This window comes from Scheffersomyces xylosifermentans (assembly GCF_036884685.1).
Source record: "Scheffersomyces xylosifermentans strain CBS 12540 chromosome Unknown RJT20scaffold_5, whole genome shotgun sequence".
NCBI classification, from domain to species: domain Eukaryota; kingdom Fungi; phylum Ascomycota; class Pichiomycetes; order Serinales; family Debaryomycetaceae; genus Scheffersomyces; species Scheffersomyces xylosifermentans.
The window spans coordinates 1177614-1199917 of NW_027042943.1; the positions used below are offsets into that span (position 1 = coordinate 1177614).

The 22304-nt window shown below is 40.5% G+C and overlaps 8 protein-coding genes across 8 annotated transcripts; 2 read left to right on the forward strand and 6 right to left on the reverse strand. All coding sequences in view use genetic code 12, as the record gives it.

Moving 5' to 3' along the window:
- Positions 1-26: 26 nt before the first annotated feature.
- Positions 27-1790, forward strand: RJT20DRAFT_129078 (uncharacterized protein). Its single transcript, XM_064917419.1, has one exon. It carries the CDS (start codon positions 349-351, stop codon positions 1711-1713), a length of 1365 nt encoding a protein of 454 aa, XP_064773827.1. The 5' UTR covers positions 27-348; the 3' UTR covers positions 1714-1790.
- On the reverse strand, positions 1791-2861 carry URA3 (orotidine-5'-phosphate decarboxylase). Its single transcript, XM_064917420.1, has one exon. It carries the CDS (start codon positions 2722-2724, stop codon positions 1918-1920), a length of 807 nt encoding a protein of 268 aa, XP_064773828.1. The 5' UTR covers positions 2725-2861; the 3' UTR covers positions 1791-1917.
- A 149-nt stretch (positions 2862-3010) lies between these two features.
- Positions 3011-7507, reverse strand: GEA2 (Arf family guanine nucleotide exchange factor; the record flags this gene model as incomplete). The annotated part of the gene is made up of 2 exons (XM_064915745.1): positions 3011-6634; positions 6692-7507. 2 exons carry the CDS (start codon positions 7505-7507, stop codon positions 3122-3124), a joined length of 4329 nt encoding a protein of 1442 aa, XP_064773829.1. The 3' UTR covers positions 3011-3121.
- A 1037-nt stretch (positions 7508-8544) lies between these two features.
- Positions 8545-10174, reverse strand: RJT20DRAFT_49966 (uncharacterized protein). The gene has a single exon (XM_064920398.1). It carries the CDS (start codon positions 9915-9917, stop codon positions 8736-8738), a length of 1182 nt encoding a protein of 393 aa, XP_064773830.1. The 5' UTR covers positions 9918-10174; the 3' UTR covers positions 8545-8735.
- A 198-nt stretch (positions 10175-10372) lies between these two features.
- On the forward strand, positions 10373-11827 carry RJT20DRAFT_129081 (peptidylprolyl isomerase). Its single transcript, XM_064917421.1, has one exon. It carries the CDS (start codon positions 10499-10501, stop codon positions 11675-11677), a length of 1179 nt encoding a protein of 392 aa, XP_064773831.1. The 5' UTR covers positions 10373-10498; the 3' UTR covers positions 11678-11827.
- Positions 11828-11908: 81 nt separating this feature from the next.
- Positions 11909-13786, reverse strand: RJT20DRAFT_135740 (ubiquitin-protein ligase; the record flags this gene model as incomplete). The annotated part of the gene is made up of 1 exon (XM_064918422.1): positions 11909-13786. One exon carries the CDS (start codon positions 13784-13786, stop codon positions 11909-11911), a length of 1878 nt encoding a protein of 625 aa, XP_064773832.1.
- A 1038-nt stretch (positions 13787-14824) lies between these two features.
- Positions 14825-16729, reverse strand: SAP9 (aspartyl protease; the record flags this gene model as incomplete). The annotated part of the gene is made up of 2 exons (XM_064915747.1): positions 14825-15081; positions 15154-16729. 2 exons carry the CDS (start codon positions 16727-16729, stop codon positions 14912-14914), a joined length of 1746 nt encoding a protein of 581 aa, XP_064773833.1. The 3' UTR covers positions 14825-14911.
- Positions 16730-18662: 1933 nt separating this feature from the next.
- Positions 18663-21680, reverse strand: ZCF8 (Zcf8p). Its single transcript, XM_064917422.1, has one exon. It carries the CDS (start codon positions 21417-21419, stop codon positions 18732-18734), a length of 2688 nt encoding a protein of 895 aa, XP_064773834.1. The 5' UTR covers positions 21420-21680; the 3' UTR covers positions 18663-18731.
- Between the last annotated feature and the right edge of the window lie 624 nt (positions 21681-22304).

Genomic DNA, 22304 nt, shown 5'->3' on the forward strand with positions numbered 1-22304 from the left:
TATTTAATATCTATCAAATGGGTTAATCTCCTGCCACTTCTTACATCAACGTTAACTATGAGAACCTAAAAGGGACAGAAAGTCGCACCTAAAATTTACCACTCTGTGATAAATTTGTTATGGATCTGGTTGAGAGTTGCCATTGAAGAGAGAACCAGTTGTATTCACCGTTAGTTTGCCCATTGATAGAGAATCCGGTTCCAGACCACATAGAAAAAAATACCTGTCCCATGAAAGTCGTGTAGCCATTGTTACATTTGATTTCTGCGCCTCCTCCCCATTTTTGCATCGTTCTATTATAGACCATAAAGAAGGCATTTTACAGCATTTCTGTGAATAATAGATATCATGGAACAAGGCAATGCGACCAATCACGACGGCGTGGTACGATTTCAGTCCACGACGAGAAATTTAACTCCTCTGTTCTACAGAATCCTAAAAGGACTATCTCCAAGTCCAATCCAGGCCGAATCAGACATAAACTTCGATGAGGAATTCGACACTTACAGGTCAAACCCAGAGCCACCACATGGAACTGGATCCATTCCCAACAAAAACTCCAACAAGACGGTTTCACTTTCTGCAGCTGGTATAAGAGCCATTATGTACCAGTTGCAAACGATATACTTGAGAACGCCAGTCAAATTATTTAGACCATCGAGGTTTGACTATCTAGCATATGTACGTGAATTAGCGAACAAACACGATAGGATTGATGAAAAACCATATCGGTTTAGAACCCATTCGTCGATTGGTATGCTAGTGAATGTTGTGAAAAAAGAAGGTTGGAAATTCATTCCAGATCAAGTCTTGCCACCCTTAATAGCGAATTCCGCTACTGGTTTAATATTGTATGGTACTTACTTGGTATCATTAGACCATTTCAATGGTCAGCATTCTCCTAAGGAAGACAAGCCGAGGGAATTTTATTATTACTCTCCGTTCGATACTTGGAGAGCCGGTTTTATTGCAGGTGCCGCCCAGTCGTTGGCAGCTGCTCCAGTTGATGCCATATATACTAGACTGTCAGCTGCAGAAATGTTAAGTGGTTCTCACCAAAATCTTTGGGTATATGGGTTGAATAAATTGAAAGAAATTGGACTCGTAGGAGTTTTTGCCGGTTACGGATTTTCATTGATGAAGGAGAGTATCGGTTTTGCATTCTATTTTTCAACTTTCGAAACAGTGAAAACACAAGGGTACAATATCTCATATAGAGTTATTTCCACTTATAGACGAAGCAGAGAAGCAATCAAAAAGAAATTACGAGAAATCACCAAGATGAATGAGGAAGAGATTGATGAAAAGTTGGTGCGCTTGGAAAGGACCAGACTGACAAAGATTTTAAAGTCAACATTTGTTCTTTTAGCTGGTGCATCTGCTGCTTTCTCCTTATTGGCTATTCAGTATCCTATCACCAAAGTCCACAAGCTTCATCTATCCAGATTAGAAGCTTTGGATGTGTACAATGCGTCGACTTCTCACTCTTATAGACCATTTATCACTTTGTATTATAACTCTTATATCGAAACCTATAACCAGGTGCTTAAGATGAAACAAAAGACGAAGATGACTTGGTTCCAGATGGCGTACAAAGGCTTTGTGAGGAACGCATTAACTACTATCCCAGCAACATCTGTGGGACTATTGGTGTTTGAGATTATGAGAACTCGATTATCGGAGGATATGCTGGAGTTCGAAGTTTTGGATTAATATTTATGAGGAACTGGAAGCGATTTAAATTTGACAAATATGGCTCGAAAACCCGAACATATAATCTGTATATATTATTCCTATTATTTATTTTGTATATTAATGTACATAGTCTGCTTACAGATCATTTTCAAATTCTAATTGTATGGAAGAGTAAAGAGTGTAGGGTGAGTATAAAAATGTAATTCGTTAACCTTGCTCTATTTACAATTGGCCAGTCTTTTTCAAGTATGCATTCCAACCAGCATCTCTATATCTCTTTCCTTCCACATCTGGATCTCTTCCCTTACCAAAAAGGCCTCTTCCTACAATAATGATGTCTGTACCGGTAGAGACAACTTCGCTAACAGTTCTGTATTGCTGCCCCAAACCGTCACCCTTGTCGTCTAAACCAACACCTGGAGTCATCACAATCCAGTCAAACCCTTCATCTTCACCTCCCATGTCTCTTTGAGCAATAAAACCAATTACAAACTCCTTGTCAGTCTTTGCGATGTCTACAGTCTCTTCAGTGTACTTACCATGTGCAATGGAACCTTTAGAAGATAACTCAGCAAGCATCAATAAACCTCTTGGCTCCTTGGTAGTCTCCTGAGCTGCTTCCTTCAATCCTTGAACAATACCTGCACCAGTGACACCATGGGCATTAGTAATGTCAGACCATTGTGCAATCTTATAGACACCCCCAGCGTATTGAGACTTAACTGTGTTTCCGATATCAGCGAATTTACGGTCCTCAAAGATCATGAAGTTGTGCTTTTTGGCCAAGGAAAGCAAAGGAGTGATTGTGCCTTCATATGTGAAGTCATCGATGATGTCAATGTGAGTTTTCACAAGGCAAATGTAGGGCCCCAAACGATCAATTAAGGTTAAGAATTCGGCTGTAGTCTTGACATCCACAGAAGCACACAAGTTTGTCTTCTTCTCATCCATAAGTCTAAAAAGACGCTGAGCAACAGGAGACTTGTGAGATTCGGCTCTCTTGGTGTAAGTTTGAGTTTTGACAGCCATTTCGTACTAGTTTTACTGACCAATGTTGATAAGAACAACTTGCATTTATCAGTGTTTTTGCATCTCTCATAAGTGAAAAATTTTGTCGCATTTTTTTCTGAAAAATCTGGAGAAGTGACATTTGATAGTGAGATGGTTGATAAGATGATGATAAGAGATTATGGTTGGTGTTTTACATTTCTCTTAAAATTGGCATATCTATTTATTTGTTATGCCTCTCAATAACGTGCTATACATTGTAGGTGGGGAGGGGGAGGCACATTGCAGTACTTTTAATAGTGGAATATGCTATTTGATAGTTCTTCTTATTGTGATCTAATCTGTATTTTCTATACAATATAAATACACGAAATACATATGTATATCTATCTCTATAAGTCGTAGCGGAGGTTATTTACTATGCAGTGTTCTTTTCTTTACTATCCTTATCATCAGCAGTTTCCTTCTTTTTATCTTTTTCTTCATTGGTAGAAATGTCCTGGTCCTCCTTCTTCTCTGCAACAATATCGGGTTGTGGGTCCAATTCACTTCTCAATTCAGGATAAATATTGTCGATTTTCTTCCACGATGAGGTCCACAATTCCTCTTTCTCCTTACTCAAGACGCCATTGCTCTGCAACACCAAAATCATGTTCTTAAGCAACTCGGAACCAGATTCTTTGAACGACTGCTCTTTCTTGTAACTCTCACTTAAGGTGTGGAAGGTGTTGAAATTGTCCAAAATGCCAAGCCATACTCTTTCCGGCTCCTCATTTTGGAACTGGTCGCAGTAGTTTAAGTATACCTTGCTGACCAATGATAAAGTCTCTACCTGGGTCTTCACAAAACCGTTAGCGTCCGTCTGAAGTACTTCAGTCTTTGACAACTCAGATAACAATGGAAACAAACCATACTCAAAAATACCATAAGCAGTGAGTTCCTCATCAATATTAATCGATAATACTGTCACCTGCAATGAATTCAATGCATAGGTGCGGACCTCTCTGCATGGGTTGAAGCATTGGTGTGCAAGGGCTTGGATTAACGAATAGGACAAATCTTTGCCTTTGAACTCTTCCCTCTTGATAACCGCTGACAAATCGGATGTTAAGGCAATCGACCTCTTCAGGAGCTCTACCAAATCTTTGAAGTAAGTATCATCTTGGCTACCAAGATTTTTTTCACCTTCCTGCTCAAATTGGGAACCAATCGCTCCTAATGATGAGATTTCGTCCAACAAGCCCAAGAATGCGATATAGTTTGATGGCGTAATATCTTGAGGCGAGCTGTGTACAATTGCAGTCATGAATTCGAGGATATCGGAAGCGTAAACTTGAATCGAAGCAAAGAATCTAAGAATCTTCCAATATTCTGGTTCATTGAGCAATTCCTTACAACACCATGAATCATCATCAACGAGAGATAATAATGGTTGAAGTAATTGTGCGCCTTGTTTGTTGATCGTATCCTTATCGAAATCGGCCAATGCTTTAATGGTTGCCTTCACATCTGATTTCTCATTACCTCTTCTTGTTAAAAGCAACTTATAAGCGATTAATCTAAGTTGCCCCTTCTTGGAAATATCTGGTGGAGAAAGTCTAGTGATAACTGCATTAATCGTGTCTTTGTCTTCAAGCAATAAACAGAAACAGACTGCAATCTCAAGCAAGAAGAGTGTTTCCGTCTCATAGTAACGTTTGGTATCATTGCTATGTGTTGGAAGAGACTCCAAGAGAAGTTCCACAAACGCTTTCAAGTCGCCAGAAGAGCCCTTGGATACAACTTCAAAAATTGCTGGAACATTGATGGATTTCACGCAATCAATAGTGGAAAGTGTTGACTCGATCTCTTGGTCCGATGGTTCTGGGGGTTCATCTGAATATCCCTTCAAAAAGGAGGAGAAAGTCGAGAGGATACCCGAATTATTCAAAGGCTTAATTCTCTTGATAATGTATCTTGGTTTCACCTTAGGCAAGGGAGCTAGCCTGACCTTGTTCTGAAATTCTGTATACAAATTTGGATTGATTAAGCAGTTTTCAAAAAGTGTTAAAACGATTTTGAGAATCTTACTCCAAGATTTCGTAACCTTACAATCAGTCTTCTTTATCAATCGGAAAAGCACAACTGTTGAAAGCTGGGCCTTGAAGTCACGACCAAACCAAACTGCCATTTCACTTACAGTGATAGCCTCTTCTTTCTTCTCGATTTTAATCTGAGTAATGGGGATCTCATCTCTCAAATTATCATCAGAACTGGCAACTCTGTACGATTTGTCAGTCAACAAGGTCAAGTCAGCAAGGGCGCCCACGAGCCTGTCGATAGATTCAGAAAGGTTATAGTATAAGCAAATGTTTGCACATTTGTCAATGGAAGACATAAGTCGCGTAATTATATGGTCATCTGAAGCCTCTTTGAATACTGACACTAAAGTGTCGATAAGTGTGTCGACTATGGCTTGGAAAAGGACTTTATCAAATTGGCAAATTTGGATCCAGCTTAGGTCTAATTCGTCAACATTACGTACTCTAGCTCCTTGTGTAGAGATTAAATTGTGCCAAACATCATCAAACCACTTATCAGTACCGTGATGCTCCTCGGGGATAATAATTTCTCTTTCTTTGATAGAATGGTAAATTTTAGCCAAGTACCATTCAGGATAATCCTTTCCATTGTAAACTCCTCTAAGATTTCTTCTATAGTCATCTAAATGCATTTGCTCTTTGACTTGTGGATTATGAAGGTCAGTGTTTAACATGATAATAGAATATGAAAGAACAAAAACGGAGTCTCTGTCAGGCCGTACTGGCTCTTGTTCTGGATTAATTTCAACAGGTTCTGCTTGTTGGGCAACATATCTTTCAGCAAAAAGCTCGACAATTCTCTCGATTTGTTGTGACTCTCCTGGCAATCTAAATGTCTTGAGCAAGATACGCAATGCTTCATCAACTCTGAGGTCTGTGAAATCAAAGAGATCAATGAAATGGCGAAGGAGGTCTGTGTTAGCAGGCTTTGCAAGAAATTCTCCAAGGACTTTCTTATTGAGTCTAGCCGACTTTGTGAAAAAGAAGCTAGCAACTTCTTTAGGATCTTCCGCTGACTTGATGAAGCCAGCTTCTTCCAATGCTTTGACTCCCTGCTTTGGTTTGTCATTGAGAAGGTCAGTGCATTTTATAAAAAGTGTTTTCTTGCTTCTATCTTGGATTAATGAATGAAGCGGAGAGTCATTGACATCCTTACTTAAGGATTTAATTCTATCATTAATACCACTTATGAAGGACAATATACCTTCTAAAGAAATAGGAGGGACGTTATCGGTGGTGATTAAGGCCGACTCGGGCAAGGAAAGTCGGCAAAGAAATTCGATGAATTTTGTTGCCAAGTCGGATCTGTCAAATTCACAATCATAGTCAATAAACAAATGAGTAAAAAATACCGGTGAGCGTGTCCAGAGCAATGAAAGCGACTCTACAAGCATCTCTTTTGATGTAGCGTTTCTTGTCGATACATTCGTGCTTGTGCTTTTGATATTATCATTCTGTTTCTTTGATGCTTCTGGGAGAATGGATTGAAATATAAGTGTAAGCGTCAATTCGAACTGCGACTTCAACGAGCGGCCAAGTACAATTGCTACTGTGGTAAACAACTGTAAAGCTGCTTGCAAGAGTGCCGGCGAGTCGGTAGTTGTAATTATTTGAAGGATATGCTTGGAAACGAAGTCCGATACTAAAGTGAAAAGAGTAGGATGTTTAGGTATTTCCTGCCCTGCTACTTCAACTGCAGTGTTGATGAGGGATAATGCAAAGACTCTAGTACTCTCCATGTGCTGGTATTGGTTAGTTGGCGAAATCATCGAAATGAGGATGCCAAGAAACTCATTGATGCATACTATGTCAAATGGTTCTTCATCGCCGTTTGTGGGAACTGTTTCTTCCTTGGAAGTCCTGGTACTACTACTATTTTTCTTGCCTTCTTGTTGTTCATCCTCTACGGTTTCATCTTCTTCGGATATCAGATCTTTTGGAGCTCCTGTAGCAGATGGTTTGATGTCAGTGCCTCCGATATTGTCTTCTGGGAGTTTGGTCTCTAAGTTAGTAGGCAACTCCTCTGATGCTATCTCTTCTTCTGGTTCTATATCCTTAAGTTGGCTAAATATGCGATATGTGATTGATACCATTGCCATCTCTGCTGCCTTTCTAAGGACTTCACTTCTTTTCTTATTACATGCTAATTTCAAGCAGGTTTGTACAACCTCGGAGATAACTTCATTTGGGAGCATGACTGATAATGGGCTCTCAATGATAGACTCCAATAATCGTAACACTTTCAACAAGACAGTGTCATCAGAGTTCTGGTCAGCTGCCTCAAAGCGACAATGTGTAAGCGACAGAATGATTTGAATCAATGTGCTCTGGAGATTTTTGGAATTATACGAGATAATATCATAGGTGAGGAACTTTGAAATTGATGTGAGCGCAAGTGAGGTGATGTGACCTGAAGTTGAGGATGACTTGATCACTAGAAGAAATGGCTGGAGCAAAGTCAATGAATCAATGTCATACAAGTTCTTCGCTTCCATGAGAATGCTTCGTAATTGTAAAAAGCTGGAAAGAAGAGGGTTATGGTTAGTTACCCTGGCCCCGTTGTTACTATTGGCTATGGTGGAAGAAAGGCCCAAGTTGTTGGTGATGGCATCGTCTTCACCTGTGAAGAGATCACCGGCACCGAGAATGGCAGCAACACCGCTCTGAGACCATCTGGTCATCTTTCTCATCGCCGACGAAATAGTCATACACTCATTGATCATGAGGGTGATCGGATCAATGGCGACATGGCTTGGTGTGTTATTTAAGACTGGAGGGGCGGTTCCTAGGGTTGACAGGATGCTTTGGCTAGCGAACGGGATTGTTGGCGTGGGCGAATTGGAGAATGGCATTACTCTCGACATGGTGTCTTTGCGGTTTCTATGAATATGTGGGATACTACAACTTTCGTTGGCGGTATGGCGTTGAATGGCCAAAATCAGGCGAATGGATGTTCAACGATGCTGGGTAAATATATCTCTGAATTTTAATGCTTCAGTATACTTTTCGTGGTTGTTTTCGATGGTTTCCGGGTAGATCAAATTCTGCACTTTCTTGTTCAATATTCAAATATTCACTTCACAACACGTCTAACACTCTACCAGAGTATTTCCAATACGATTCGTCAAACGTGGTCAATGAGAACACAAATGTCGCCTAAGTTGTGTCTGTTGTGCCGATCCGTGTCTAGAAGGTCATACAATGCGAACCCTCTGATGGTTTATGCTAACAATTAGTACTCTCTACTGAGTAATTCGTTGATGGACTGGTCGTCGTTGCTTTGTATGGTTTACGTGTGCCTACGCGGTGGTCACGTGGATGAACAAGAAGGAGTGTCTTTTTGGGGGGAGGGACTTTTTATTTGGTGGTGTTCTGGACACAACACACGACCCGGAGATGGAGATAGAGATTTTGCAGCAACCGAATCAGATTCGTGTGTAGTAGGGTTAGTTTGTGACAGAAGGAGGAGGGTAAGGAAGTGAAATTGGGGTCAAAACTCAGTAATACGTGGAATTGTAGTTTTTTTGGGATCTTAACTTTCGTGGTAGTGCTCTCAGTTATGTATGTATAAAATGTGAAGTTTATCCTTTGTAGTGTAAAAGAACGGCGAAAACCCCAAGAAAATGTGAGAGACTGACCTTGGCTCAGGAGCCCTAGGCAATATCCGATATCCGCCAATATGCTCTTCAAGAAAAGAAAAAGAAAGGAAGCTATGATTTTATTTACACTCTTAGATTCAGCGTCATTCACAGTATGTCTATAGATAGCCTCCGTTGAAACAATTGATAATACAACGTGCTGAAGAGAACACAGCGTGCTGTTCATCTCTAGAGGTTAACCTTGACAATATGTCTCTTTCACTGTATTCTTCCTTGTAGACAATACGTCTTAAATGCAATTATTTACAAACTTATAAGCGATAAAACTATGTACACATTATAGACATTTAATTTATATCGTTCTTTGGTGGTAATCTTTGAAGGATCTCCAAGCCAACCTCCATTCTTTTTGCTGCATCTTAGGGTGAAATATGTCAAAATCAGATTTCTCGAGCTTTTGCAAGTATAATGTGGTGGGAATAGACACCATAAAAGGAGTGAATATGACATCAGGGAGCCATTTTCTCCACTTCTTAGAGTTCTGCAGCAACAATTTATCTTGCTTGTTACTCTTTACAATTTCAATGATCTCCTGTCTTGACTGGTTCAACTTCTCTCTAGCAGTAAGCATATGGTCGTTTGAGGTAGTGGCAGTTTCGTATATGACATTCTTTAACTTCTCTCTGATGTCCTTGATTTCGTTTTCATCTCTTATATGACCTTGCGTTAACCTCAAGACAGCTTCTTGGGACAAGTCAAATTTAGACATTACATTAACAGGCAAAGTCACTTGATTTCTTGATGTTGCATAGTAGTTTAAGCCTAGAATCATCGCACTTATAGCTGTTGCTTGCCCGATATGGGCTGCAATGTCACTAATTCTGGATTGTAAGGAGGTCGAATGCTCCAACAAACTGATAACAGAAGGAGAAATGGATGGAGACAAAAGCAAACCTTGAGTTTGGTAGTTCAACTGAGAATATGTACCCTCTCCATAAGCACAAATATCATCAATTGTGTTGAAAGTCTTGTTTTTGAGGAAATGCCTTCTGGTTTGAAGGAACTGATGGAAGTATGAGATATCCAAATTCAAGTCGTTTCTTAACGCATCCCTGAGCAAGATCGCTACTGGTTCCCCGATATCCTTCTCGGAGTGGGGGTCATCGGTGAATACTCTTGCCATCAAATCGCTCCAAAACTTGAATTTCATGTCGGCAGTCGATATACCCATGGACTTTGACAATTGCGATGAAGCTTGTGAGGCCACTGATCCGTAGTTGCTTCCGCCGTCATTTATTTTATTCACTTCAAGGTTAAAGGCACGAATGGCCAAAAATGCATTTCTAGCTGGCTCTGGTATGTACTGTGCTAGAACATATGACGATCTGTCGTGGGTTTCTAGGAGGGTGTTCACGTTTTCTTGGGCGTTGTGTAACTGAAGAGCGTACCTATCGGATCCAGAGACACTATAGCATCTCGCTAAGGTAATTCGCTTGGGGACCGCTTTCACTCCGCCGTAACCAGCGCGTAGCATGTCTTCTATAATTGCTGGTGGAAATATATATACAATTATATATGTATATATATATGCTCTTCCTATGCTTTCTAATATAGATCTATTTCAAAAAATAAAATGACCTCACCACACTACACTATATAATTAAAATAAAGAAACACTTCAGTAAATCTGTCTACTCATTGCTCTCACTTCTCACTCTCTCTCACTTCTCACTCTCTCTCACTTCTCAGTTCTCACTCTCTCACTCTCTCACTTACTTTTTGTTCTCACTTCTTTTTGTTCTCACTTCTCTCTTCTCACAGAACTCACCTCCCAGTAGCTCTCTCCATAGTTAAGAGTCTCTTACAAAGTCGCACTTTCTTTAAAAGAGATCGATGGTGTTATCTGCAGGGAGTCTCGGAGCCAGAATTTTCTGTCAGATTCGATGTTGCAAATCGATGAAATGATGAATGGAATAATGGAAACCAGCGCTTTAAAGTTAATAGTTGGTTAGGAAGAGAGGTAAAGTGGCTACAGTTGAGAAGTCTGTAGAATTTTAAGTTGAAACAACTTTATTCACTTATTTATTTATATTTTTACAGATTTTAGATCTAGAAATGAAAGTTACCGCCGTGAGACCGTTTGCATTCTTGGATATCTCTATTGGCGGCAAGGAAATAGGCCGAATCGTAGTCGAATTGTACGATGATTTGGCGCCAAAGTCCTCCAAGAACTTCATAAATTTATGTAAGGGTGTAGAGGCCAAGAACCAAGAAACCCAAGGAGTTGAAACCCTCGGCTACAAGAATACGGTATTTCACAGGGTTCTTAAGAACTTCGTTATCCAAGGAGGAGACCTCAAATACGGTAAGGTGGATGCTTCACTGAACTATCCCCACGAAAAGCTAGGGCAAGGAAACATATCAACAATTGATCCCCCAGCGCTCATTGAAGGCGAAAACTTGACTGAGCCCCTTGATGGCCCATTCAAATTGTGCATGGCAAATAATGGTAATAAGGACGCTAACGGCTCTCAATTCTTCATCACAACCTACCCACAACCTCATCTTACTGGTCATCACACAGTGTTCGGTAGAGTGGTCCATGGGAAGTCTGTGGTGAGAGAAGTTGAAAGAGTGAGAACAAATAAGGAAAACATACCCAATAAAGATGAAGTCGTACTCATTCATAATTGTGGAGAATGGGATGAGTCCATGCTGGTTCCTGTCTTCAATGCAAGTTATGATACCAGGGGAGGAGATATATACGAAGAATATCCAGATGATGATGAGCATATTGATAAGGAGTCCTCAGAATCTGTTTACATTGCTTCTACTAAGATCAAGGAAAGTGGTACTTTGCTTTTCAAGGCTGGAGAGAAGCAACAAGCTTTCTTGAAGTACCGTAAATGCATGAGATATATCATGGAATATATTCCAGATGAGGATCAAGAACCTGAATGGTATGCTAAGTACATTGACTTGAAGAAAAAGGTTTATTTGAACTTGTCTTTGGTTTGTCTTCAATTAAAGAACTATACTAAGGCGGTGGATTACTCCTCCTATCTTCTTGAAATGGGCAACCTCAGCAATCAGGATAAGGCAAAAGCTCATTTCCGTAAAGGTTCCAGTTTAATAGAGTTGAAGAAGTACAAATTGGCATTGGCTGATTTAAACGCTGCTCATAGTATTGTACCAGATGATGTTGCTATCAACAGAGAGTTAACCAGATGTGAAGGTCTTCTAGAAGTTCAAAAACAGGCCGAAAAGGCCAAGTACGCCAAGTTCTTCAAGTAGACTTGTAAGTTCATCCATACTCCACTTTACTGTACTACTACAGCCTCAAGTTCATATTAGAAATCAGAATGATTTCTATGATCTATCATTGATTTATATAGAAGAATGCATGAGTATTTCTATGAAATGCAGATGATTATACTAAATTCTAGTGTATGATGAAGGTCGTATTATTCTAATGAACGTATCCTAGAATTCTATTAAATATGCAATCGTATATCAACTAATCAGCTAATCTATTTCTGAGGTATTATCGTTAGTCGTGTCGTTGTTGCTATTTGCACGATTCTCGGAAGCACCATTACTTTGGGAATTAGACTCATTAGTTCTACCTCCGTCAGCATCCTCACTTGCTAATGAAGTTAAGTTCATGAAGTCAAGGACTTCCTCCGCCAGACTAGTATCCGTCAGCATTGTTTCTATTCCATTGGCGGTTCTTCTGCTAGTCATTCCCGTTGGAAACAATGGTTCTGGAACATTCCCTGTTCTCTGTCTCCTAAGGTAGCCTAATATATGCGAAAATGGCCCATTAGATGTTGAATAGTCCCTTTCTGTCTGTTCAGCACCATCACGAGATCCCGATCCAGATCTTAGTACTCTTCTTAAGTGTCTACTAGTAACTGAACTGGTATTGTCATCCATAGGAAAGTAGTGGAGCCTATCAACTCCTAAATTGTCGGCATCAGGACGAGCATTTGAAAATGTATCAGCTCTGTTAGGAGTTTCAGGGACAGGTACAGCAGAAGGTGTAGATTCATTGATGTCAACGTGTGCCTCCGTTGTTGTCAGTCTATTTGAATCTGTTGGTAAGTTAAAAATTGTGACATTTCTCGAGTTTGTATTTGTGGAATTCAAAGGCTCCGCCACTGAGTCACGGCAAAGAGGGCAAGTGGTGTGTTCTTTTAACCATTCAAAAAGACAGTCCTTGCCAAAGATGTGACCACACGGCATCTTGACTGCATTGTGGTCAAATGTGCCCGTATACTCTGAGAGATATTTGGGATCTTCATTATTGCCGGCTGTGCTATTTTCAGAATTACCGTTGTCATCGTTTGAGTTACTTGTGCTATTGGAATCGCCAGTAGCTCGATGTCTTCTAGCTGGATTGATAGGTGTTGATGCGCCATTGGATGGAGGAATAGCAGCATCAGACTCGTCTTCGGATTGGATTCTACTGTTACTCTCACTCGTCTCATCACTAGTTTTTAAATGGTCCAATCTTCTCTTCTTCACTGCAACTAACTCATCGTCACTCTCTTCTGCGGCTACTTTTTCTTGCTCTAACTCATCAAAGCTTTCAAAGCAAATAGAGCAAGTTTTAGAGTCGCCAAGGTCCTTTTCTAGAACTTCAGGGAATGAGTTGAACTTACTGATGGTAAGACCTTTCTCCTTATGCAATCCGTTAATGATAGTAGAGTAAGCCATCTGAGTGGCCAAACGAATAAACTCTTGAATCACTCTTGGATCTCTGTTAGATGAATTATTTGGTAAAGACATAATGAGTGAACCGGCTCTGTTTGGGTTCTGCGGGTTGTTCTCGTCTGAAAATACATAGTTGACAGTAATGATAATAGCTCTGGCATGGTCTGCCTCTGGTCCAACATCTGGAGTAGTTGTTCCAGTTGTAGCTGGTCCTGTATTATCCACAGTAGTCGTACTCTCAAGCAGTGCTGTAGGCGCTGACGACGACGAATTATGCCGGGAGTTTCTTCCTTGGTTGGCCCGGTACAAACCAGAAACGGTATCCCTGAAACGGTCAAAAATGCCAGGTTCTCCTCTATTGGACCTATTGAAGCTAGAGAAGAGCGGGTTGGAAGTAGTAGATGACGAGGAGTTGTTGGAAGAAGCAGTCGGTTGTGGTATTGTGCCCGTGGAATTTCTATTAGTACTGTAATCATTGGATGCGCTATTAGTCACTGGCGGGTGAGCTGTTTCAGATGTTTCTCTAACAGAAGATGTAGATTCAGTGCTACTGTTGCCTCTGACAGGGCAGCGGTTGCTGTTGGCAGTTGAAGATAAAGCTTCATTAGAATTTAATGATGTTGGTGGTCTCGGAGGATCGTTGCCGCTGGCATTATCGCCGTTGTCATTGCTTCCTGAGGTATTCATACTTCATACGCTGTGGATTTGGTATTAATGCAAGGGGTGAAAGCTTGGGCAAGTCCTGACTCAAATGTATATCCTGTTATAGATGTAATTTCCTTATGCTATCTAGACCATATCAAGTGCTTTATATCACTAGGAATGGGGGGAAAAATCTGGGTATTATATAGACTCACCTTGATATACTCCTATCTAGATAATATCCCCGAATAGTCAGAGCGAATAGTCAGAGGAAACGAAAACTAAGGGCTATCAGCAGACACCGTCTGTAGGCTACGAGTAGAAGTCGGCTAAATGAATATACAACCTTGAACCTTTAATGAGGTCACAAGGTAGAGTGTCGATGTTTAGGAGCTGGTTAGAGAGTATGACAACAAAGAAGAAATGTCAAATCAATAGGGACAAACCCACTGATTATTAATTGGCTACGTACTAACAACCGCTATACTGTGATTGTGATCAGGTTATTTGGCGAGGACCTTACGTCATCCGGCGCTAAGAAGCGGTGTAATCCCGGTCGCGCTGACGTAAGGCCTGGAGTAGAATAGAATATTCCATTCTTCTATGTGAGACTATCAGTGAGAATTTCTTGTTTGCCTGAAGGTTTGCCTGAAGCACTCGCACTGTTATTGTACTGTGGTGGGCATATGACGTAAGCCAGATCTGTTGGGACCAACGGGGTTGCCGAATTGGGCCATATCTGGAACCATTTGAGATCCACAGGGCGAAGACAGACTGAAGACTGGCTTCCGTGGGGATTATCTTGGGAGGCCATGACTAAGGTTTCGAATCGAGAATGAAGGCTCTGAAGGAAAAGATAAAATTTATAATAAGTCATCTTATTGTAGCTCATACTTGTTGTCACTGGATGGAATCAGCCCTGCGTCACTGGCTACACAGCCTATGTGCACCATAGACATCGTTTGACATTATAACTATTTGGTCATGATCCCCACATTCCTCTTGCATTTACAAGCCCCTCTCTCTATTGTTCACAATGGCATGTCAGTTGCATGCAATTCTAAAGTCTACAGACTCTCAATATAGGTTTTGATTTTATACATCTATGGAATAAACAATGATCCTCAGAAGTATGGGAGGAGAAAATAAAGCTATATGCATTTTTGGGTGCTAAACAAAAGCAACGAATGCAACAAGTAAAATGGCTGTAAAGAGCATCTTGAAAGAAAAGGCACTCTTCATCAGTGAAACAGCGTCAGACGAATGGTTACTTGTTGGAGAAGAAGTAGAAGTTGTAGTTGTTGCACCAGTTGTATGGCCAGCACCGTTGTTGGTGTTACCTGAACCGGAACCTCCTCCAAGGACATTTCCGGACAATGCACCCGTCAGGTAAGTAACAACTCTAGTGGCACTGCTCTCTCTAGGAGCACCACTGCCGAGAGATGTAGAAGAGAAGCCAGCGGCTCTAACAGCTCCAGGAACAGTCGAGGTGATAATTTCAATGTCCTCTTCATCGTTGTGTTGTACTGGAGCCAAGGAGACTTCGAAATCCTCTAAATTATAAACAACATATGCACTTCTCAAGAAATTGTCACCAAATAAAATGTAGTTGCTGTCTGTTTGCTGAAGTATTCCAAGATAACAAGAATTTGTTGATCTTCTCAATAACAATTCTGGCAATGGGACTTCAATAACCTTACCAGAGAAGTTGAATGCTACCTTTACTGATTCATCATTTGTGCAAGGCACAACATAGCCTTCAATTGCCGATGAATATTGTCCGCCGAGAGTTTGACCCAACTTCTGGAGAAGAGCTGGTGGGAAATAACTCAACGTAGAACCAGTATCCAATACAGCGGAGTAGACATTGGTAGATACAGACAGATTTTGGGAACCACTTATGAGGGAGATGTCGTTTACTATTATTTCAATTCTAATAGCCTCAGTATACCCCTTTTGCAAATTAGTGTTGATTATAGGTACAGTTTGCAAGGTACCACTGAACTTTGAATGATCAATAGCTCCAAACAAGATGCTTCCGGTCTTTGCATCAGCCTCTCCCAAATACAAGGAGTAGACATTTTTGTGAATAATTCCTTGGTTCACCAACTTGATGGGCAAGTTTTCATATTGGTAGTTGCCTCCACCTAAGGTAGAATAAGTTGTCTCTAATCCGGATAAACCAATTCCCAAGACACCGACATCAGAACTTGTCTCGTTGACAACGGCGAATGATAAATTAGCAACAGTAGTATTTCCGATAATCACATTATCATAGCCCCAGACACCGAAAGCTTCTGTATTATCGGCATACAGAATAGTGAAGGCGTTAGCTGTTGTATTTCTCTGAAACGATTCTGATTTTTCAGTATTGAAGGATCCATAAGATGTACAGGTGTTAGAAGCAGCCTGTTCACCACTTCCGTATCCACTACCTGAGCCTATCACATCTGGTGCAGCGGTTTCTGTGTAATAAATGGTGGTGTAGTAGTCTGTTCCACCGCCACCGAAAGGATTCCACCAAGCCTTGTTTTGGGCAACTTTAGAGACTTTGGTGTCCTTTACAGTGGGGGTTGGTGGGGGTTTTGAAGCGGCATCCAACAAGTCTTGTTCAATATCGTAACGGCTGTCGAATACAGTGCCCCTCTTGGCGTTCTGATCAGGAGTTATATCACATCTCATATCATGAGACATGACCCATAAATCGGAGGATCCAGTATCGACTAATACACCGTTGACATCCTTGTTGGAACCAATCTTCAAAGTAGCGAGATAGAAGGTCTGCTTGTTCTGTAATTCCATGTCCAAGAAGCCATCTCTTTTGGAAAAGTATGCTTTGTCTGTGTTTTCGTCGACCAAGTCTCTCTTGGAGTTACCACGGTAGATGTTGAAGTCGATTTTGAATGGAGCACCTTCAGCTGAAACAATAGCAGACTTTCCCATTAGGGAAGCCGCCACGGCGTACGAGACTACTGAGTTCCACTTCATTGTGTTTCAACTTGAGATATCTAGGAAAACAACAGTTGATGGAATTTAACTGAATTCTGAAATTCCAGGGACCAGCAAGGACGTGTTGTCGCTGCCAAATAAACTGGGTGAGGGAAGCGAGAGCTCTTGCTATGAAAGAACTATAGGCTGATGGAGGTTAGCTAAGACGCACAGGTTGAATTGCAGAGAGTTAATGCAATTGAAGGCTGAGCGAAAGAACCCCAGTAATAGAGTACAATTGGTCGGTATACTTTTGTTATGAGTATACACGAGTAGTACTAGAACAAGTTGAAACTCAATAGCTAGTAGATATTATATAACGAAGACACGAAAGACGTAGAAAATACCTCCAACTCGTTTGTGCCAATAAATTCTCTATAAGAAATGGTCTGTCCTATATATATACATATACAGAAATATATGTATGTATGTAGATGGATGTACAGAGATATATATATAGATATATACAGATATATATACAGATATATGTATCTGTACCTGTAACGACCGTGAAAATATACATATACAGTGCTATTTTAGGAGGATTATTTCTGAGCAACCCGAGTTCCAAGCCTTCGTGCTATGCTAAATCCATCTCACATAAACTCTCCTGCGTAGGTGACGTCGTCGTGTTCGTAGTGTCTCAGTTCCGTGCGTTGTTTGTGCAGTACAATTAAGAGACCGGCAATTCCCAGTATGCGTGGAGCACTGCCATCGGTTGTTGAACATGGGGGTTGTGTACCGGATTCCATGACGGTAGCCTTTGTTTCTTTTTCTTCTTGCAGCGAGACAAGAATCTGGCGGTATTCGTGGCACATGGTGAAAGGTTGCCATAGGGGTGTCGGGGAAAGGCTACTGGTAAAAATGGTTATGACTAGGGAAGGCTCACAGCCAATGGAACGGGGGAAAAGCCCAGCCTACAAAGGTTGGGGTTTTGCCCCTCCAAATGAGTGTCTATTTCTTCTTCTTCCCAACCCCGCCTATGACATCGTTGCATCACTTGCAGTAGATGTCCGGCAGTCGCAGAAAATATTGTATCTGGGATTTTGAAACAGTGACAGTACTCTGAACACCGAAGATCCTGCAACACATCTCGGTGGGGACAGTCCGTGCCTTTGCGATACAGCCCAATCGGTTTTGGACTCGTCGAAAGGGGAAAGGAATGGAAATGATGAATGTGTTGGCTTCCTGCACCCCTAGCCTTGTTTTCCAGGTTAAATGATTTGTCGCAAATTCTTGGAAGTGTGCTTGATTCGGATCTGTGGGGCATCCTAACCATTAGTAACATTACTAAAATTCAAGCAAGCCTCTCCCGTTCATTAATGAGCAAAATTTAGAGGGATAGTCAGACTTCTCGGTGTTCCAAATCACAACGAAATGGATATTCTCGGACATTGAAGCCTCTGTGTCATCTATGATATTAACTATTCCACTGTCTTCTACAGAGATTTTTTGTCCACGCATCTTCACTTATTATCTTATTTTTCGTGCTTGTCTGGCGCGGTCTTGTCTTTGATCTGTGATCTTTCGTAAAGGGTAACATGCTGCGAATTTCACATCTCCCGGCGTATCCTTTTGAATAATGAAGTTCTTTGTTTTAGGTACGGTTTTGCCGGTATCGGTTAAATTCGAAAACTCTCTTTGTATGTTCGTTGAAGAGGGACCTTGTCAAAAATTAAAATCGAAATTTTCCCTCCCCCCCTCTCAAATCTTGCATTCGCTAGTGGTGTATGTACGAAAAAACGTTCTAACCGACAGCCGGTAAGAAAGGGCAGAATTCCACATCATTTGGTACATTCTTATATGTACGGAATTTCCACGGCATGTACAAAAATCCTGATTAGGTGCCGTCATTCTCTCGGTTTTTACTCTGAATATCAGAAAATTCCTTAATGGATAGTTTAGCTACACTCGTTCAAAGAGTTATGATTCATGTGCCGTTGAATACTCTATCAATTTTAAAAGTTTCCTAACTCTATTTATAGATCTTATCCATGATGAATTATTCTTGAATGTTGGGGTCAACCACAACTTTCAAGTAATCATTTACTACATCAGATGCATACTCAAACCCTACTAACTTGCCATCATAACGGTTGAGAAGTTCATCATTCAAAAATAGCCTTGTTGTGATCGGAATCAAGAACAGCTCGTCACTCTCATCCTCTTTCACGCTCAAATACTCAAGAAGATCCCATATCTTTTCGATATATCTCATGAAACTTTCTCTCGATCCGAAGTAAAAGTTAATTAGAATTTCCCAGTTGTCATAGGAAATGCTGCTAGTTTTTAAGTTGTAGATTAACTCTGTAATGTCACCCACGCGCTCAGTCTTGGACAGTATGTAATTACTAAACTCAACGATTAGGTTAATGGTACGCTTAAATAATGTCACAAAGTGAAGCGTTTCATTAAGGGAAGTATTAGACAAGAATTTGTTGACAGTCACATTATAATTTCTGAGTAATTTGTTGTAGTATGACACCAAGTCTATCTTGAAGCAGTTAGTCTTCCCATTGGCAGGGAGGATGAAATCCTGAAGAATTGTCACAAATATAGATTGGTAAATTAAGCACTGGTAGAAGTTCTTCATGTAGTGATATGGAAATTCCCGAAGTAATTCTGATAAGATATTTTTGGTGCCATTCGATTTTGAAACCAAGATATCATCCAATAAATGGAAATGATTAAAAAGATTACTCATTGATGTCATATATGATGTATATCTCAAGGATGGGAAATATGTCGATTCTATTCTTATAAAACTTAACCATCTAACAAGTAGATGTAGCGTCATTTGATTTTTAACCAAAGTGGTCAACTCGACTACTCCAACCAGTAAGTTGGGATTCTTGTCATAGTTTGTTTTGAAGCGTTTAACATCATCCGCAACTAGCCCTGTGATATCGCTGTACAACCCTAAGTAACTCTTAATAATATCTCTGATCGAAGTCGAATACCTAGATCTCTGGTAGTACAACCCCCAGAGTTGAATGGCAAATCTGACCAACGGCGTCTTGAGTGACAGTAAATGGTATCCATATAGTGACTGAAGTAGCTTTTTATGTGGTACTATTGTCGTTTTCAATTGGTTTGAGGACAATAGCGAACCCTTGAATTGGAAAAAGGTAAATTCCATTTCGATCAACCTTAATTGCATCCAATATCTCGCCACCACTTTGAATTCTTGAGTCTTTGGATAATCTACATTGTCAGACTCCGCCTGTGAATCGTCCCCGTTTTTGGCCGATACTATGGTATCCTTCTCAGGATCTTCGATCATTTCGATAAACTGATTGTTTAGTACAACATAATTCAACAAGTTGTTAAATTCAAGATAGTTCTCTATTAGCATGTCACTGTGCAAGTAGTAGTTTTTGATAATGAAGTACCAATCCATCAAGTACAAAATATCTGTGATTTTGGCGTAGCTAATTAATTTATCCCTGATAAACTTTGCAGTTTTTATCCAATCATCGATTATATCCTGTTTGGGTTTGAAAAGTGTAGATTCAACAAGAAAGTTCGTGAGTCCTGAGTTATCGAACAAATATCCATTAGCTAAAATCAAATACATGAAACTGAGGTGTCTTAGTTCTATGATGGAAAAAGTGACACTTCGAGTCAAGTTCTGCGTACCCTCGTCATTTATTTGAAGAATCTTATCGTATACAACTCGAATTCGGCTGCAGATCTTCACAAAATTCATAATATCCAATATTTGGTCATTAAAGGACTTTAAAAACAATTGCACAAGGTCCGCGAACACGGAATAATTGCTAGGCAAGAGACGTTTCATCTTTTTGATATCGACCATGGCGACCTCAACTTGTAGCTTTTCGTCTTCTTCCAATTGTTGAGCAAAGCTGGGAACTCCATTAGTTGACGGTGAGATATCCGAGATTTGTCGTGAGTTGAAAGCATCTTTTGGGGTGTTGCTAACACCAGCATCGTATAGCATGGTCACCATCGTTCGACTTGCTAGAGCGTCATTATTATTGATAATGCCAGTAGACAGTGAATAGGTATATTGTGGTTGTTCGGGTATCTGTGGGGGATATGGATTGACAAGAGGCATAAGTTGATTTGCTAATGGTGGTGCTGCAAACTGCTGCATTTGAAAAGGGGGTACTACAGTATGTTGCAATTCATTCGTATCCCTTGCTGGATACGGTATTGGGTGTCTGTGTATGTCTACACTTGTATGTTTCATATTTGGCGATGTTGACTCCAAATGCCTTGAAGTTGACGACATAGAAAGAGCCAATGACGGTATCGAATCGTTATTGGAATTAAATGCCTGGACGTAGTTGTTGGTAAGCCTCAACTTCTTTATATTGGATCTTTTCTTTCTTTCTTTAATCTTCCACAACTCCTCGTCCGATGGAGGTTGTGGAGGGTACAAGATACACTTATCAATACGCTTGAACTTCTTGCAAGAGGCACAGGGAACTTGCAAATCACACTTTATCTTTAAAAGTTTACATGGGCCACAGCTGTAACTTCTTCTCTGTCTTTTGGGCTTTTTGAGTCCTAAAGCATCATCGGCTCCACTTCCATTCGAACAGGTAGAATCGCTATTGGTATGGCCCGTTGTACCATTACTACTTACGCTTCCTGATGGTGACGGAGTCACCGCATATGCTGCATTGGTCACACTTTTGTTTTCGGGCGTTGGGTTTTCATTCATGGTATCACACTACAGTTCACCTCATATAACAAAGTTATAACCAACTGGTTTGAGCCGGAGTTTCAAGCAATTATATAGGATGTAACTCCTGTGTCTTCCACCTGTATATTGCCGGTATTATATTTTAAATCCGATCGGGATTATTATTTGAAGCACGCACCAGATCACGTCACAACGAAGTTGTTGATTGCGGGTATTAGTTTGTATGGTAGTGACTCTTTAGAGAGTTTGAAGTGATGGAGAAGAGGTTGAAGGTTTGCAAGGAGCAATTTCCGTTGTTCATGTCAGGAATGTATAAATATCAGAAGGAAAAAAAATGGGATAAGAGCTCTGGCTCACACTAAGAGAACATATTGACCGTGTCACTGATTAGGCACGGCGATGGTAAATTGTTGGCTATTTCCGCTTCCAGAATGTATATAGGTTATCGGAACAGAGTGGGTTATGTAGACATTGCATTTTGGCGTGGTGGAGACCCGGGATTACGATTCAACCCGACTTACACACGTAATTGAGATCATGTACTTGGGCAGAGGCAACTTTGAAGGGCTCGAGGCACGAAATTGGCTTTATAGGACATAGCATGTGGAAATTAACTTCCAACTTTTAGCATGCTCGCAATTTATTGCTGGTGAGTTTGTTAGCCGGCTAAATTCACTCAAATTTCACCGTACTAACTGGCTGATGGTGAATACGGCAAGTGGTATCCCTAGCGTTACTGTTTATGTTTTAGATTGCACTTAAACGAACAGGATGGCCTACTACAAATAGTTCGGTTATGATATTAAGTACATTGGGTTCCTATTATTCATGCATGCATTAGTAAATTTTGCATCTACGTGAGTTTTATTTGTATACTCTGACCAGTATCTGCATCTTTAGATA